The following is an 18,691-nucleotide window of genomic DNA, read 5'->3' on the forward strand; positions in this document are numbered from 1 at the left end:
ATGTGGTAGGCAAAAATTTTAACAATTGGGGGAGACATGGGTATATGAAATTTTTTACAATTCTTGCAACTCTTTGTAAGTGTGAAATAATTTGAAAATAACACAAAAACAAACAAACAAAAAAATCCAAGACACAAACAGAATAGAGGCACTGCAGTCAAGTGATAGTGTGTGGTTAAAAAAGGTCCATCAAGGCAATCCAAATATATTATTGTATTTAAGATTACTAGTAAAGTGAAAACCTAACAAGCCATGCTTTAGATTATACAAATGATCAAATCATTTAAGGGTCAACACTCATATGTTCTGTGAAACTTGCATTGTCCAAAAGCAATAGGATACTCTATACTGGATACACTTCTAACCTTAGTTCCTCTCATGTCATGTGGGAGTTATCTGCTGTCTCTTGCATGAACAGATAGTAGGCTCTCAAAGGAAAAGAACAATGTTATATTTATTTTTGTATTTACATGACTGAAACAGTAACAAAAAATTAAACTAAAAACAATGCCTCCAAAGCGTCTATTTGAGCATGAACATAGACTTTTCATACAAACACATAAAATTAGCTATAAAGCATTTCAATAATACTTTCATTACATATCTCCTCAGAACTGGTTAAAAAAAAAAAGGTCTAAAGAATCTAGTTTTAAAGAAGAGTATTTACTCTGGGTGTATATTTAATAGGCTAGTATCTTAGAGATTATATCGTCAGTAGGAAGAACTAGCATCTGTTATACAATTGCTATGTGCTCAGTTTCTATGTGGATGGAGAAACCAAGGCTATGAGAAACCGAATAATGTTCCCACCATCACACAACCAGGAAAGGGCAAGGCCAGGAATTGGCAGAGTTAGGTTCACTATAAAGTTCAGGTTCTTTCTGTAACTTCAAAAGCCATAACAAAATCAATACACAGAAACCACTTGCTTTCCTATATATTAACAATGAAAAATAAGAAAAAGAAATTAAGGAATCAATCCCATTCACCAGTGCAGCAAAAATAATTAAATATCTAGGAATAAATCTACGTAAGGAGACAAAGGAACTGTATACAGAAAATTATATGACACCAATGAAAGAAATCAAATATGACATAAACAGATGGAGAGATATTCCACATTCCTGGGTAGGAAGAATCAATATTGTGAAAATGACTACACTACCAAATGCAATCTACAGATTTAACGTGATCCTTACCAAATTACCAATAGCATTTTTCACAGAACTAGAACAAAAAATTTCACAATTCATACAGAAACAAAAGACCCCGAATAGCCAAAGCAGTCTTGAGAAAGAAGAATGGAGCTGGAGGAATCAACTTTCCTGACTTCAGATTATACTACAAAGCTACAGTCATCAAGACAGTATGGTATGGGCACAGAAACAGAAATATAGACCAATGGGACAAGATAGAAAGCCCAGAAATAAACCCTTGCACCTATGGATACCCTATTTCTGACAAAAGAGGCAAGAATATACAATGGGGCAAAGAAAGCCTCTTCAATAAGTGGTGTTGGGAAAACTGGACAGCTACATGTAAAAGAATGAAATTAGAACACTCCCTAACACCACACACAAAGATAAACTCAAAATGGATTAAAGACCTAAATGTAAGACCAGGAACTATAAAACTCTTACAGGAAAACATAGGCAGAACACTCAATGACATTAATTAAAGCAAGATCCTCTATGATCCACCTTCTAGAGTAATGAAATAAAAATGAAAGTAAATAAGTGGGACTTGATTAAACTCAAAAGCTTTTGCAGAGCAAAGGAAACTATAAGCTAGGAGAAAAGACAACCCTTGGAATGGGAGAAAATAATAGCAAATGAAACAACTGACAAAGGATTAATTTCCAAAATACACAAGCAGCTCATACAACTCAATACCAGAAAAACAAACAACCCAATCAAAAAGTGGGAAAAAGACCTAAATAGGCATTTTTCCAAAGAAGACATACGGATAGCTAACAAACACATGAAAAGATGCTCATTATTGCTCATTATTAGAGAAATGCAAATCAAAACTACAATGAGATACCACCTTACACTGGTCAGAATAGCCATCATCAAGAAGTCTACAAACAATACGTGCTGGAGAGGGTGTGGAGAAAAGGGAACCCTCTTGCACTGGTGGTGGGAATGTAAATTTATACAGCCATTGTGGAAGATGGTATGGAGATTCCTTAAAAACCTAGGAATAATATGACCTAGCAATGCCACTCCTAGGCATATACCCTGAGGAAACCAAAATTGAAAAAGACACATGTACCCCAATGTTCACTGCAGCACTATTTACAATAGCTAGAACACGGAAGCAACCTAGATGTCCATTGACAGATGAACGGATAAAGAAATTGTGGTACATATACACAATGGAATGTTACTCAGCCCTAAAAAGCATTTGAGTCAGTTCTAATGAGGTGGAGGAACCTAGAGCCTATTATACAGAATGAAGTAAGTCAGAAAGAGAAAAATAAATATTGTATACTAACACATACATACAGAATCTAGAAAGATGGTATTGAAGAATTTATTTGCAGGCCAACAATGGAGAAACACATAGAAAACAGACTTATGGACACAGGCAGAGGGGAGAAGAGCGTAAGACGTACGGAGAGAGTAACATGGAAACTTACATTACCGTATGTAAAATAGACAGCCAATGGGAATTTGCTGTATGTCTCAGGGATCTCAGACAGGGGCTCTCTATCAATCTAGAGGGGTGGGATGGGGAGATGGAAGGGAAGTTCAAGAGGGAGGGGATGTATGTATATCAACGGCTGATTCATGTTGAAGCTTGACAGAAAACAACAAAATCCTGTAAAGCAATTATCCTTCAATAAATAAATAAAAGCCATTCAGTCTATCTCTGTACCACTCTAACTAATAAGCATGATAATTTTCATATTTTCATAAAATTTAAATGACATGATCAATATAAAAGTACTTTGAAAGTTTAAAGTTCTAGAAATAATATAAGAATATTTTAAAATTTTATCTTTATCTTTCTAGCTATCTATCTGTCCTCAAACTCACTTTGAAATAGAGAGTTAGCCCCCATTTTTAATAGATGAAGGGAGTATAAAACTCAGAGAAGTTAAATAATTTGAGTCACAAAGTAGGACTAGACTCTAAATCTTAAATCTTCTGTTTCTATTTCTATCATCTCCCGATGCATCCAAAGTATAAAGCAGTAGATCTTTAGAAGAAAAACTGTATTTATTTAAAATGTTAAAATCAGGTTATATGTAAGATACGGATTTAAAAATTCATTTGGGAACAAATATTTTAATCACTCTCATTAATTTTATAATGTATATGTTATACTCAATTACTCAGGTATACACTCACTTATTCTGCAAAACGAGGCACACCCACAGCCTTCTCATGTAAAACAAAACAAATTATTCTACTATTCTACTTAGACTTTTGTAAGTATATTTAAAACCTAAAATGAGGTTAGGTAATATAAATAAGCCTCTCCTGTTAAGTTTTTAAACTTGCTCCCTGGTTTACTGTCTCAAGCAAATATGAAGTAACACTAGCGACACAAACAGCCAAGATCAAGTGCCAGCTACACATGCATACTATTCTTTCAGTAACTGTAAAACATCTCAAGTGAGTACTACTATCATCATCAGTGCTAAAGGTGAGTAACGAGATCAAGGTTAAGTAAACTGCTCAATCACACAGCTAGTAAGTGTTAGGAAAATGAAAAAGTATTAGTTGCTCAGTCATGTCTGACTCTTTGTGACCCCACGGACTATAGCCCGTCAGGCTCCTCTGTCCATGAAATTGTCCAGGCAAGAATAATGGAGAGCGCAGGAAGTGGCAGAACTAGAATTCTAAACCAGATCAATCTAAGTTCTTTATTTATAATTACAAGGTTATGCAATCTCTAAACAATTTTCAAGTGTAGTGTGATACTAAGCTAGGGATGCTTGGAATAAATAAATCAGAGAACTTCTGAACAGGAGAAGACTGGTTCCTAATTGAATATAAGAGCAGAAATAACTACAAAATTTCAAAGGGTTCCAGAAAACTATTTTGACATCAAAAGACAAACTGAGGTGACATGACTAGAATAAACTTTCAAGTCTCCTACTTTAAAAAATATTGTGCTACTAAATCCTAGTTACTTGGAAGAATGTTACATTATTACAATAACCCTTTGACTGTCTATGTAGAATTATATTTTATAATTTATAAATTCAATTTCTCTTTGCATTGTACAGAAAATATTCATCTGGACTTACCTATTCAATTCTGGGTAGTTTTATAATTTGACTTTTCATGATTTTCTTAAGTTTTAGTGTAATACCTATATTTCCCTTAGAATCTTATTTTGTATAATGTTCTTACTGATTTTCACTTTTTAGGAGAGGAGAAGGGCACTGAGATGAGAACAATGGAAGGTGATAACTCATTTTTCCCCCTTACAGGACTTATTTTGACACTGTTTACACAGCAAAAACACCATTTTTACTAGATTTTATGCTACAGGTCAGTAATAGTAAAATTACCTAAAAATCCATTTGTTTATACATTAAAATGAGATAATGACCTTTGGTGTGAAAGATGTCAATTATCCTACTTACTAATAACACCGTGATTTTACCTTTGGATAACTCTGTTGGTAGAGTAGTTATTGTCCTAACAAGCCGTCCCTTGGAAACACTAAAGCTCTGAAAGCTACAAATATTCAGATTCTCTGACATCTGGCTATTATCTCATTGTATTTTTTGACTGTTACATGTTAACTTAAAAACATAAACTCATAATTTTAGAGTATTTTTACATTTACAGAAAAGTTGCAAAGATATCATAAAGAGTTCCCAAATACTTTATATACATCAGCTATTATTTTTCAATAATAAATGTGAAGTATGTTGTCCTACCAAATGACAGAAAGATTGAGTATTTCCAAAGAAGATCAATATAAACTGGAAAACAAAATGCTATATATAAAAGGACACATATAGTACAAGATCAGGAGGGGTAATTATTTTTACTATCTTTAGAAAATAAACAAAATTTCCCAAAGCAAATAAATTTTAAAACTGTTTTGAACAGACTTACATGTATAAAAGGCATGATAACAAATCTAAGGAGGTTCAATATGATGAAGTTTAGAATGTATCTTTTTTGTAGATAACCTAATAAAACAGCAAATATAGAACCCATCTTATATTAAATCCCAGATAATTTAACTCCCTAAAGATATCATTTAAAGTCCAAAGTGTATTACCAACTCTAACAAAGAAACAGTTGAAATGATCTGAAAAGAATACAAATGAAACCATTAAAAACAAATAAAATTATATAAAGAAAAAAGAAACTAATAAAAACCTGTGGTATGATGGGTAGGATGACAGTATTCTCAGCAGGGACTGGCAGGACAGGGATCACAGGGACAGTGGGAGAAGAGGGAGATACAGCTTCTGTTGGCTAAAAATCATCAATGACAAAAAATCAGGAAAAATACAAAATAAAAGGGAAACATATAACAGAAAGTTTTGTCACAAAGATAAATTATAGTTTTCAGAAATAACTAAAATAGGTAAAATAATATATTACTTCAATTTAAATAAGAAAATGCTCTTAGAATTAATTATACCACTAATAATAATTTTAATGACTCTACTTAAAATAAGTGTTTAGATGTTTAAATGAAAATAATAAAAAATAATGATTTAACAATACTCCTCCACTGGGAGATAAGACATTCTCTTCACAGACTACAAAATATTTTTTATAGCATTCAGGATATATTTGACCACTTGCTTCCTTGCATTCATTTTTTTTTTTTTTTTTTTTGCTTCCTTGCATTCAAAGAATCAATTACTCTCATGCCTAATTCAATTATTTTTAAAAAAGATGTAAATGGAACACAGAAAGGGTGTCTTGTAAAAGTACCAATTTCTGTTACCTGGATTAATTCATAAATATTTGCTATACCAATGACATATTCTACATAAGAATTATTAACCTCATATCCTATACAAAAACTGGAAATTAATTGATGACCTAAATATAAGCATTAAAACCATAAAATTCTTAGAAGAAAACATAGGGATAAACCTAGATTTAACAATGGATTCTTAAATATGATATCAAAAGCAGAAGTAAAAAAATTAGACTGTATCAGAATTCAAACCTTTTGTGAAGCAAATGGCATTCTCAAGAAAGGGAAAAACAACATACAGAATAGGAGAAAATCCTGCAAACTGTACATCTGATGATGGTTTAACATGAAGAACAGATAAAGAACTCGTATAACTCACCATAAAAAGACAATTTAAAAAATGGGCAAAGGACCTGGAACAGATATTTTCCGAAGAGGATACACATATGCACCCCGAAGTTCATAGCAACACTACAATAGCCAGGACATGGAAGCAACCTAAATGTCCATCATCAGAAGACTGGATAAAGAAGATGTGGCACACATATACAATAGGATATTACTCAGCCATAGAAAAGAACAAAACTGGGTCATTTGTAGAGAGGTGGATGGACCTAGAGTCTGTCATACAGAGTGAAGTAAGTCAGAAAGAGAAAAGTGAGTATCATATTTAATGCATGTATGTAGAATCTAGAAAAATGGTACAGATGAACCTATCTGCAGGGCACAAATAGAGATACAGATGTAGGGAACAGACAGATATATGGACATGGAATGAGGGGGGAGGTAGTGGGATGAACTTGGAGACTGGGATTGACATCCACTGACGCTAGGACAGATAGTGGGGACCTATAGTACAGTTCAGGGAGCTCAGCTCGGTGCATGTGGTGACCCATATGGATGGAATGGGGAGTGGGTGACCGGGAGGTTCAAGAGGGAGGGGGGTATGTATAGATATAGCTGATTCACTTCATTGTACAGAAGAAACTATTACAACATTTAAAAGCAATAAAACCCCAATTAAAATAAAAAACAATAAGCACATGGAAATCTATTCAATATTATTATTCATTAGGGAAATGTAAATCAAAGTAACAATGACATATTACTTCATACTACTAGGAGGCAATAATAAAAAATAAAAACAAAAACAGAAAGTAACAAATGTTGGCAAGGATGTGCAGAAATTGGAATCATCAAAAACTGCTGGTGGGAATGGAAAATGGTGCTGCCACTACGGAAAACAGTTTGGTTTGGCAGTCCTTCAAAAAACTACCCCTAGGATTACCATATGACCCACCAATTCTACTCCTAGGTAAATACTTCAAAGAGCTGAGAACCGGGACTTGAATACTTTACCCTAGTGTTCGGTGATGCATTATTCACAATAGCCAAAAGGTGGAAACAACTCAAGAGTATCCATCAACAGATACAGAAATACAAAACATGGTGTGTGTATACACACTCAAACACACACACACAATGGACAGTCATTCAGCCATAAAAAGGGATGAAATTCTGATATCTGCCACAACATGGACAAACCTTGAAAACATTATGCTAAGTGAAATTAACCAGATACAAAAGGTCAGTATTTTGTGATTTCACTTATATTTAGAATAGGTAAATTCATATAAAGTAGATTAGAAGCTACCAGGGGCAAGGGAGAGAGGAGGGTAAGGAGTTTACTGCTTAATGGTTACAAAGTAAGTTTGAGATAGTGAAAAAGTTTTGGAAATAGATAGTGGTAATAGCTGCTCAATACTGGAAATTTAACTGATGCCACAGAATTGTGCAGTTAAAATTGGTTAAAATGGCAAATCTTATGTTAGATATATTTTATCACAATTAAACACCTCAAAAAATTTTTAATGCAGCAAAAGCAGGTCCCTTCACAGTGCTGTTGGATATATAACTTCATACAAACTTTATGAAAAGCAATCTAATAGCTTTAAAAATGTTGAACTCTTTGACTTAGTAATTCTGTTAATCTATCCTGAGGGAAGCCTGGCATGCTGCAGTCCATAGGGTCGCAAAGAGTTGGATATGCCTGAGCGACTGAACTGAGTTCTAAGGAAATATTAAAAAAGCAAATGTCTTAATATTCAATATATTCTTTTGAACATTGTACTTGGGAAAATGCAAAATATCCTAAATATAAGGTGTTGGAATGATTGCACAAACAATAATTTCATAAGATTAAATACTATGTCCCTGGAGAAGGGCATAGCAACCCACTCCAGTATTCTTGCCTGGAGAACTGTGGGCTACAGTCCATAGAGTCACAAAGAGTCGGACATGACCGAAGCGATTTAGCACACAAATACTATGCATTGATTAATAATCATCTGTAAGAACAGTCTATAAGTCATATATGATACTGCCTATGGCATGACATTAAGTAAAAAGGAGAAGATAAAAATTTTATTTAAAAAATGGAAAGCAATGTTTGATAAGTTAACCTCTGAGGACAGGATTATGAATGGTTTTTCCCCCTGCCTCTATTTTGAATTCTACTTTTCCAATCGTCAACAATGAATATATAGTGATGCTGTAATGCATGGTGAGGGATGGAAGATCTATTACTATTAAGAGAAAAACAATTATAATATTTTACCATCTCATTTTCTAGAAAATAAACTGAAAATGTGTTTCACATTAATTGTTCAAAAAGATGCTAAAATTTTCAAAGATTTTTATAAGACCATTAGAGTTGAAGAAGCTAGGGATCAAGTTTAACCCTTCTTTTTACAACTGAGCTTAAGCTCATAAAAGTTAACTTGTGACAAATGAGGAAAAGATTTGCTAGACTATTGTTACCTGGATTTCTTATATTCTGTAGAAAGAGATTGTAAGCCATTAGATTTTGTTTCCTTTTTTCTTTCTTTTTAATATTACCAATTTAAATGAGTTCTCTAAATGAGTTCTCTGTTTTGAAAGATGGAAAAGTTACAGAGACGGACAATGGTGATGGCTGCACAACACCATGAATGTATTTATTGACACTGAATTAATTAAGTGTACTAAGAAACGTTAAAATGGTAGTTTTGTTACATATATTTTATCACAATTAAAAATAAATTAGGAATAAAGTCTCTGTCTTACTTGGGATTCTAGCCACCATTTATATAGTGTTCCTATAGGAAAAAAAAAGTTGAATTCCATATTATGAGCTTAAAACAAATAATTTAAGTGCTACCAATTTTCAGTGGAATACTTATAACTTTTTAAAAATGTTTGAAAAACCCAAGAGATTCTGACTCCTAATTTATGACAAAGAGAAAAAGATAGTTTTAAAAGAATTTAAGTGAAGTTAAGTCAGACAGAGGAAGACAAATACCACATGATTTCACCAAAAAAACAAAACAAACAAAATGAAAATAGATAGAAAACACACTCACAGATACAGAGAACAAATGCACAGATGCCAAAAAGGGAGGGAGTTGGGGGGTGGGCAAAATAGGTGAAGGAAATTAAGAGGTATAAACCTTTAGTTATGTAAGTCACAGGGATGTAATATATAGCACAAGAAGTAAGGTCAGTAATATCATAAACTTTTTATGGGGAGAGATGGTTACTAAACTTAATGTAGTGATCATTTTATGATGTATGCAAATATCAAATCATTTAGTACACCCAAAACCAACATAATATTGTTCATCAACTATATTTCAATTATTCTAGAAAACTACTGCTGAATCAACTGAATATACATATGGAAGATGAATGACCCCTTACCCTACTACCTTATACCATATATAAAATTCCAGATGGTTACTGTCCTATTAACAGAAGAACAAAAATTAGATTTCTAGAAGATAGCAATGATAGAATATAACCAGGATCTTGACGTAGGCAAGTACAGGTTGTTGAAGTCAAGCAGAGTGAGGCAAGCATCTGTGCACAGGAGTGGAAGGGTGGCAGAAGTGATGTTGGAGTCTGGGCAGGATGAAGAGGATATCGCACATGGGCAAGCAGTGGCAGCAGCCTGGTCTTTTTGTTGGATCCCAAGTGTGAGAGAGTAATCTGTGTGGCAGTAGCAGTAGTCTGGCATGAAGTATACAGGCCTCAGTGGACAAGATGGGGATATCCCTTTGATCTTTAGCAGGGTGGGAAGGAGGTCCACTAAGAGCATCAACAGTGGTAGGAGGTTGCTGACATACCTGAGACTTGATCCAATAAGTAAATATATAAAGGATAGTGGGAGCAAGGGTCCTCATGTCAGAGAATGGAGTTGCAAACATGCAAAGGGAGAAAATCAGCATGAAATCTATGGTTCTACACTAGATTTGAAGGCACTAGTATGACAGTATGGTTTTCAATATATATAGACAAATACAGAAATAAATGTGTGTGTTTACATATACATCTGTACCCTGGAGCAGTAACACCTCAATAGCATGAAAATACCTAACACTCAGATCTTGGCTTATAAATATCCGTTCTCTAATTTTTAAAAAAAGGAATCTTTGGAGAAATGACTCCATAGCTAGAGCCTAGAACTTTTTGCCATACCAGAAAATAAGAAGGTGCTCAAAGAATTAATGAGGCATGACAAAGGACACAGAAGTCAGCTTGCTGGGGCTCTTATCAGTTACACTGGGAACAATGTGAGACTCAGATAACAATAATGATAGCATAAACCCCACTGAGTTAAAGAGGACTCCAAGAGTCTACACTTATATAAATAATTACATAACAATGAAATGAATAGAAGAGTGCATTTCCTTACAGTATATGTCAATCAAAAATGTAGAAGGAATGATGGAGTCACAAAATTATAATCTGGCAACCACCACAGTAATAACTCATTTAAGAAACAACAACAAATGTTAAAATTTCCACTGCTGCTGAATGACCCTTCCATTTCATTCTAGTGGAAGCAAGTTTGAGTGGGATACACACACACAGACACACATGTATCTCCCTACAAATTTTTATTAATTACAGTGAAGAAATTCAGCAGATACCATCTTAACCAAAGTTAACACCATCAGGGATGGGACAAATCAAAATCATATGTTACCTGATAGGATGTAATCAGAGTATATCACTTCTGGGACATTTTATGAAAGATGCATAACCTGAACACTAAACATCAGACAAACTGAAGTTGAGTGATAAACTACAAAATAACTGACTGGAGTCATCCAAAGTATCAGAGAGAAGAAAGTCTAACATTTATAATCTTTATTTAATTTTTTAAAACAGCTTTGTTAAGGTATAACTGATATACAAGAAATTGCACTTTTTAATGTACACAATTTAATGAGTTTGGACATATGCAAACAACTCTGAAACAATTACCACAATCAAAGTAAGAGACATATCTAAAACCTATAAGAAGTTTCTTTTTGCCTCTATAATAGAGTCAGATATTAGCTAATTAATAATCCACTTTAACATAAAAAAGACAAAGCTATATGCTTATAACAAATTTCAAGGCCAAACACAAACATTTCCTCCATTAGGCAGTTGCTCTCAAAAACTCTTTATGATAAACTATAAATTCTTCAATATTACATTGTAATACTGGCTCTGAACCTATTCTAAATATATTTCCTTTTGACAGAATCCTTTAGAGGATCTGAATACCATTTTTTAAAATCCTACAAAATGTACACCATCTGATTCCACCCCACTCTCTATAGGGCACTGAACAAGTGCTTTGAAGAACAACATATACCTCTGCCTCTTTCTTAAGAAAGGCAAATACTGCTGAGAAAGTCTTCAAAAACAAATGCATATCAACACACGTAATTTCCTAGTCACAATCAATAACCAGTTTGAGTCACAAAGGATTATACAACAACAAAATAAGTCACTTAGTTTGCATGAAACAAAATACTGCCCTAAACAAACAATATCTAGTCAAATGAAGGTTGAGTGATGAGGAACAGTATAGATGTTAAATATGATAACAGAGTAAAAAGAAGAGATGAGGATATTTTGAGCACAGGATTGAGAGGATGATAAAATTCTGGTGAGCTGTATGATTCTAAATTGGAAAATGTCAAACTTAAGACTCTAATATGAATAATGAGGCAGCAATATAGAGTAACCATTACATTTGGGTTATTATAGAAAAGGAATTCAGCCTAAGCATTTGAAACTTGAAAAATCTTACATACATTATTAGACAATATGACTTTCACGTCATCGTCCTTTTTCTGTTCCATTTGTATCACTCAATAAGATCAGCTCCAAAGAGTTTTAGTTGTTTTTTTTTTTTTAAATCTTGACCATGTGACTAACAACAGTCTCAGTTGTTTCTATCCATAGCAACACCATGGAATCATTAGCCTCTGAGGCCTCCTTCAGAGACTTGTTTCCATGACAACAGAGGCTATAATATTAACACTGTCTCAAAGAATACTGCAGAAAATGGTAAATTCCCATAAAGTAACTGGATTGTACAAATTTTAAAAGTATTTTTTAAATGCCAGTATCAAATTGATGGCTTTCTGAAAAATGTTTTAATTTTTAGAGATTCTTGTTATTTATTCACAGTTTTACATTTTAAATTTGATGTGAAGAGCTTAAAATTATGCAAGCAGCTTTTACAAAGATTTTGATAAAAAGTGGTCTGAAGCCTCATGAGGTACAGCCACATGCTTAACGTGTACTGCACATCTACATTTATGACTATTTACCTCCCTCTTTCACTTGCACTCACTCCACTCGATAAATGAAAAAAAAAAAAAATATATATATATATATAGAGAGAGAGTATCTTTACCTTTAATCTGCTTGAAATAGCTAAAGTGGTTTTTTACATGTACATATGAATCCTGTCTGATACAGGAAGAAACAGGAGGAATAATTAGGAGGCTGCTATGATAATCCAGCTGAGAGGTGATCAGTGGCTTCAACCAAATGATGGTAACGGTGAAAATGGACATGAGTAGTCAAATAAAGATATATTTTGAATGTAGAAGTGATATCTGTATGACTGATGGGAAGCTGGGAAGGACTATTAAGAATAACAACAACAATGGCCTCTAAAAATTGTCTTTTACATCATAGTTAGATCCAACCATAAAAGATTTACAATGCTGTCTGAACATATTTTTCTTAACTTTTTCTCATTTATAGTCTTACTTATTAATATGCTCATAAGATTAAATTCTAAAGAAAGGTAACTAATACCATACTACCAGGTAATGAGCTTAGAATGTCCACAAAGATTCAATAAGCGCTAAGTAAATTTATAACATATTTAAGGAAAATGAAATAAATGAATTAGCAGATCTTTTGTTATCAATATATTAAAGAAAAATAATTACCCCCATGCCACTAATGGTCCATAAGAATTTTCCTTCTTTTTTTGTTTTTAGTATGGTACAGTTTAATATTTTTAATCTCAGCTCCTTTGTTTAAATTTCTACAATGTGATAATGAGACATATTTCTTTGAATAAATGTCAAAGAAAATATCTAAGAGGGAAAGAAAAATCAGGGGAAAGAACTGCAAGCTTTTTCTATGTTTATAGAAGGATAAAATGCAGCACAATAAATTTACCAAAACTGTTTGGGAATCATTGTACTCAACAGGGGTCCAGCACCTTCAAATTAAGTTTTTGTCGTTGCTTAGATCTGTTCCTATTTGATTCAAATACTCATTTTGCCACATTTACTCCAAATAGTACATTCAATATAAACTCCATGTTATTTGAACCAGCTGCATATAATATTCATATCATAATTATCTCTGAAGCAAACAGCAACAAAACTAGACATATTTTGAAATAAATACTAAGGGATTAAATACAAATTCTTGATTGTAAAAGAACAAAGGGGAGAAAGGAAAACAGTCTAGTGATGAACAATCCTAGTATAGAAGCATGGGTGCAAATCTGTTAAGTTTACACAGACAGAACATAGTAGTTCATGAATCTATCAATATTTCAGTTTGCAAGATTGATATTTATGAATAGATAAGGTATATCATTCCTTCATTATAAAAAGATAGCATTCCATCAGCATTCAGCCATTTACTTTGTACTGATACAAGGATGAGCCAACAATCATTCAGAATTTCAAGTAAACAGAAATCCAAAATTTGAATTTAAAGCTGTGGTCACATAAACAAACAGATATGAAACTACCAAATGCAATATGCTGCCTGCCTCCCCACATTTATCAGACTATGGCTACAGAAACACACACAACCATGGACTTCACAATGACTAACCTGAAATGGGACCTAACACTTCCTAGTACTCATGCATTTACCCCATTTTGTGCATTCTTGTACAATCCCTAATGATTCAGGTCACTGTTAACCTTTCTGAAGTTATCTTCTATTTTCCTCCCACTTACTGTTTTGGCCATACTGACCTCTCTGCTGTGTTTCAAACACTCTATAAACAAGCTCCGGCCTCAGAGTCTTTCATATAGTCTTCCTTTGCCTAGAATGCTCTTGTCCCAGATATCCACATGACCCAGCTCCATAACTTCTTTTACGCCTTACTCAAATAACACCCTTCAGTTGAAGCCTCTCCTATTCTACTAAACCCACCCCCACCACATACACACAAATATACCCATTTCCTATTGTCTTCTCTTTCTACCTTTTCCCCAGTATACTATATATTTTAATTATGTTTGTCATCTGTCTTCTCCCCCTTTACTATAAGCTCTATAGGAGTAAGGATTCTTGTTCTATTCAATATTACTCCTGTATACCTAGTTCCTAGAATAATATCTAGCACATAGGAAGTAGTTAATACATGTTTCTTGGATGAATGAAACAATATGACTGACAAAAGAGACTGAGTTAATCAGCACTCTAGAATGATAAAGTGACTCAAGTGACTCAGAGAACAGATTGTATACATCCATCCCTCCCCCTGCCCAATTTCATTATATACACATAGAAGACACTGCTAAGAGATTCTGTGTGCTTGGGCAGCCACTACCAATCAGAAAGTGCTCAAGATGTTCTAGTATTTGATGACCTCAGAAGTTCAAAATATAAAAATGCCAGAAAATCACCAGTTTCATGTTGTCCTCTGTCTGCATGCACGTTAAGTCACTAGTCTATAGGGTCGCACAGAGTCATCCCTCTGCCAGGCTCCTCTGTCCATGGAATTCTCAAGGCAAGAATTCTGAAGTGGGTTGCCATGGCCCCTGCCAGGGAATCTTCCCAATCCAGGGGTCAAACCCATGTTTCTTATGTCTCCTGCATTGGCAGGTGGATTCTTTACTATTAGTGCCATTTGGGAAGCCTTGTTCTCTGTCTAGCAATAGTTAATTGTTTAATAATATCCTATATGAAAGTAAACATTGTCTTGTTCAAGAACATCTGCTGAAAAGATTTTCTCTTTCCTTTTTAAACTGTATTAAGTAGTAAATATCATTGACAGATCACATTTAAAGCCTGCAGTGCCCCTCTTCCAAACTTCTGGGTTCTACTAACTTCAACTCGATCCCTAGGTCCCTTCTCACAAGGTAGCTGCTTCCTGTTGATACTATCTCTGTTTAATTTTGGTGTTCACATGTTTCCTTTTCAGTTCTCCAATTCCTTTTAAATCACCATTCATATTACATTTTCCCTGTTAAAATAATTACTGTGGTGTCTGTTTTTCTGGCTGGACCTACTCAAGGTTACCAATCCTCTTGTCAAAACATAATTCTTTATCCTTCTGTAATAAGATTGCTTCTCGGTATCTCCAGATCCCCCACTTAAAAGACCAGAATATTTTGTAGGATCAATTTCATGGGTGGTTGTGAAAGTGGTGATAAAGATGATGATGATAGGTACTTTACTGATGTCATGTATTACAGTAAGGGTTTTGCAGGTTTGTCCCATTTAATTTTTTACTAAATCTTGATCCTTGTTTTCTGCAGGTGGAAGAAAGAGACTCAGAATTCAGTTAATTTATCCAATGTGCTACAGCTAAAATAGAACAGGGCTTTAAACTCAGTTCATCATCCTCTAAAAACAACACTCTCAACCACTGCTCTCCAAAATCCTGCTATGTATTCAGTATAGCTGAAGCATTTAATTCCTAAGGTTGGTATTTGTCTTATTCTATGTCAAAATACTTACAAAGTGATTATTTTTCAAATTTATAATACTTTGATACATTAAGATGGTTTCAGCAAGATTAGTCAGAGTTAAATACAGTAAAATGAGGCTGGGATATGTTTCGTTTCAAATTGCAGATTATAATCTTCAGTTATTTGCCTCAGAGTCAACAAAAATTTTGTAAGGCAATCAATTGATCCCATTCTGTCATAATAATAACTTCCTTATGCTCACAGCTGGCTGAGTCAATAGTCACAGCTTAGATTTCAAAAATACTGGTAATATTGCTCAGAAAGGGACTAAACTGGGGTCTACTAATGGATAAAGAATGAACAGGCAGCGCTCCTGTTAAGAGGTGAGGGGGAAAACACCTTTTAAATAAATTTGTCTAGGGGCAGAAGTTGTGTTTAGGATTCTAAAATTCCACTGCTTCCAGATGTGATACCAGTTGGTTTACACTTGCACAAAATAGGTTCAGTCTTTGTTAACTGATTTGTACATGCCTGTACAATTGCCACATCAGTTGGTTTATTTAAAGGTTGGTAAATAAGCTGGTAATTGTAGGATACTGTTCTCTGCATGATCTGAATAGCTACTCTTACCTTTATCAAAATTCTAAATTTTGACATAAGAATGAAGGACTGAATAATGTTATCTAAATAACAGTGCCAGGAAGTACACAGTGAGAAAAATCTTTAAAGAAAATGACACTAAGTCAAATTTTAACAGTAAGAATATAAGTTCTTCATATATTAACATATATGCTTCAATGTTTTCACAGAAGCCTTTGAATTAATTTTGAAATAGACATGATTTTATACAATCCTGTAATGTAGACTTATAATTTTAAAGCCATAGTTGTACATAAAAATGGCTTGGGAAATTTACAGTGGCCAAACTGTATTTAGAAGCTCCAAACTTCTTTGTAGCCATCATCAGATTAAATAAAAATAAATGCATATAATTAACTTTATTCATTCAACAAATAGCCATCATCTGCATTCACCACTTTAGGCTCTAAGGATATAAGAAAACATACATCTATCCTACCAGCTCTTGTGAAGCTTATGGTTTTGCAGCTGATATTAAATCATTACCCAATTGATTACTGAAATCTAGTTGTGGTAAGAGGTATGGAATACAATTCTCATGAAAACAAATACTGCTTAAAGTAAGAAAAGAGCAAAAATGTTGTGCGAGTTGAATGTCCTATTCTGACCTCAGAGGTTATGGGCCAGTCACTTTTCAGTACTGTTATTAACACATTATTTTAAAAGTTAACCCTAAAACTACATATCACACACACACACATACATACATGTTATATATTAAAATATGCAAATTGCAGTTTGTGCAATAAAACATATATATTGCTATGTGTCCTTGACAAAAAAAAGTGAAAGTGAAAGTTGCTCAGTTGTGTCCGATTCATTGAGACTGCATGGACTGTAGCCTGCCAGGTTCCTCTGTCCATGGAATTCTCCAGGCCAGAATACTGGAGTGGGTAGCCTTTCCCTTCTCCAGTGGTTCTTCCCAACCCAAGGATCGAATCCAAGTCTTCCGCATTGCAGGTAGATTCTTTACTGTCTGAGCCCTCCTTGACAAAAGGACAATCTAACAGTTATGACACTACACAGAAACTACAAAGATGTACACAAAACACTTCCTATTTATGAAGAGCTTACATAACAGACTTTACCGAGTTCTTCAAACTATAGCCAATCTAATCCACCTCAAGCTATCAATGTTGTTCTTTTAACAGACTTTATTTTTTAGAGTAGAAAGTACAGCATTCCCATGTAACCTTTGCCTACACACATGCATTGCATTCCCATTATTAACATTTCCCACTTGAGCTGTATATTGTACAGTTGATGAATCTACAATGATACATCACTGCTATCCAAAGTTCGTAGTTTACACTAGGGTTCATTCTTGATGTACATTTACAAGTTTAAACAATGTCAGGTATCCACCATTATAATACCATACAGAATAGTTTCACTGGCCTAAAAATCTGTGCTCTATTCATCCCTCCCTCTTTCCTAACTTTGACAACTAATCTTTTTACTATCTCCATAGTTTTGCCTTTTCCAGAATGTCATATAGTTGGAAGCATAGAATGTGCAGCGTTTTCAGATTGGTGTCTTTCCCTTAGAAATAAGCACTTATAGAGTTCTTCCATATCTTTTTAACACTTAATAACATTTCACTATCTGCCTATTTACCCACTGAAGGTTATCTTGGTTGCTTCCAAGTTTCGGCAATCATGAATAAAGCTGCAATAAACATCTGTGTGCAAATTTTCATGTGGACATAAGTGCTCAACTCATGTGAATGAAAACCAAGGAGTGCAACTACTGGATTAAATGGTCAATCTGGTATTTTTTTAAAGTGAATATAACCACTGTAAACTTTTTGCTTAATTTTCATCTTTATGCTTTTCTAGTGTCCAAATTACTGGGTCTCAAACATCACTCAAACATTTTTGAGTAGTTATGTTTTGGGTATAAAGGGAAACAATTTCCAAATCTGAGTAATGGCATTTTAAACAAAAGTACTGGCCTTTTGAGTAGGAAACTCAACTCTGTCAAGAGACAGCATCTCACAACCAGTATAACAGAATTTTTATCCTAACTTTGATTGCTTGGTAATCATTACTCAAAGAGACTGTTTCTACCCATTCTCCGGGTAGAATTCTACTATCTACTATCTCTATCTACTATTAGATATAGATATATCTAGATAT

At 33.9% G+C, this 18,691-nt stretch overlaps 1 protein-coding gene across 12 annotated transcripts in view; it reads right to left on the reverse strand.

Moving 5' to 3' along the window:
• Positions 1–18,691, reverse strand: part of DLG1 (discs large MAGUK scaffold protein 1) — a 261,150-nt gene that overhangs the window by 132,957 nt on the left and 109,502 nt on the right. For 8 of the 12 annotated variants that reach the window (XM_043473294.1, XM_043473295.1, XM_043473297.1 and 5 more), the window contains one exon: positions 5,355–5,453. The exons of the other annotated variants lie outside the window; for them this stretch is intronic. In XM_043473294.1, coding sequence (XP_043329229.1) covers positions 5,355–5,453 — 99 coding nt within the window. The remainder of the gene's footprint in view (positions 1–5,354; positions 5,454–18,691) is intronic. 12 annotated transcript variants of the gene reach the window in all.

Source organism: Cervus canadensis, chromosome 7 (genome assembly GCF_019320065.1).
Source record: "Cervus canadensis isolate Bull #8, Minnesota chromosome 7, ASM1932006v1, whole genome shotgun sequence".
Taxonomy (NCBI): domain Eukaryota; kingdom Metazoa; phylum Chordata; class Mammalia; order Artiodactyla; family Cervidae; genus Cervus; species Cervus canadensis.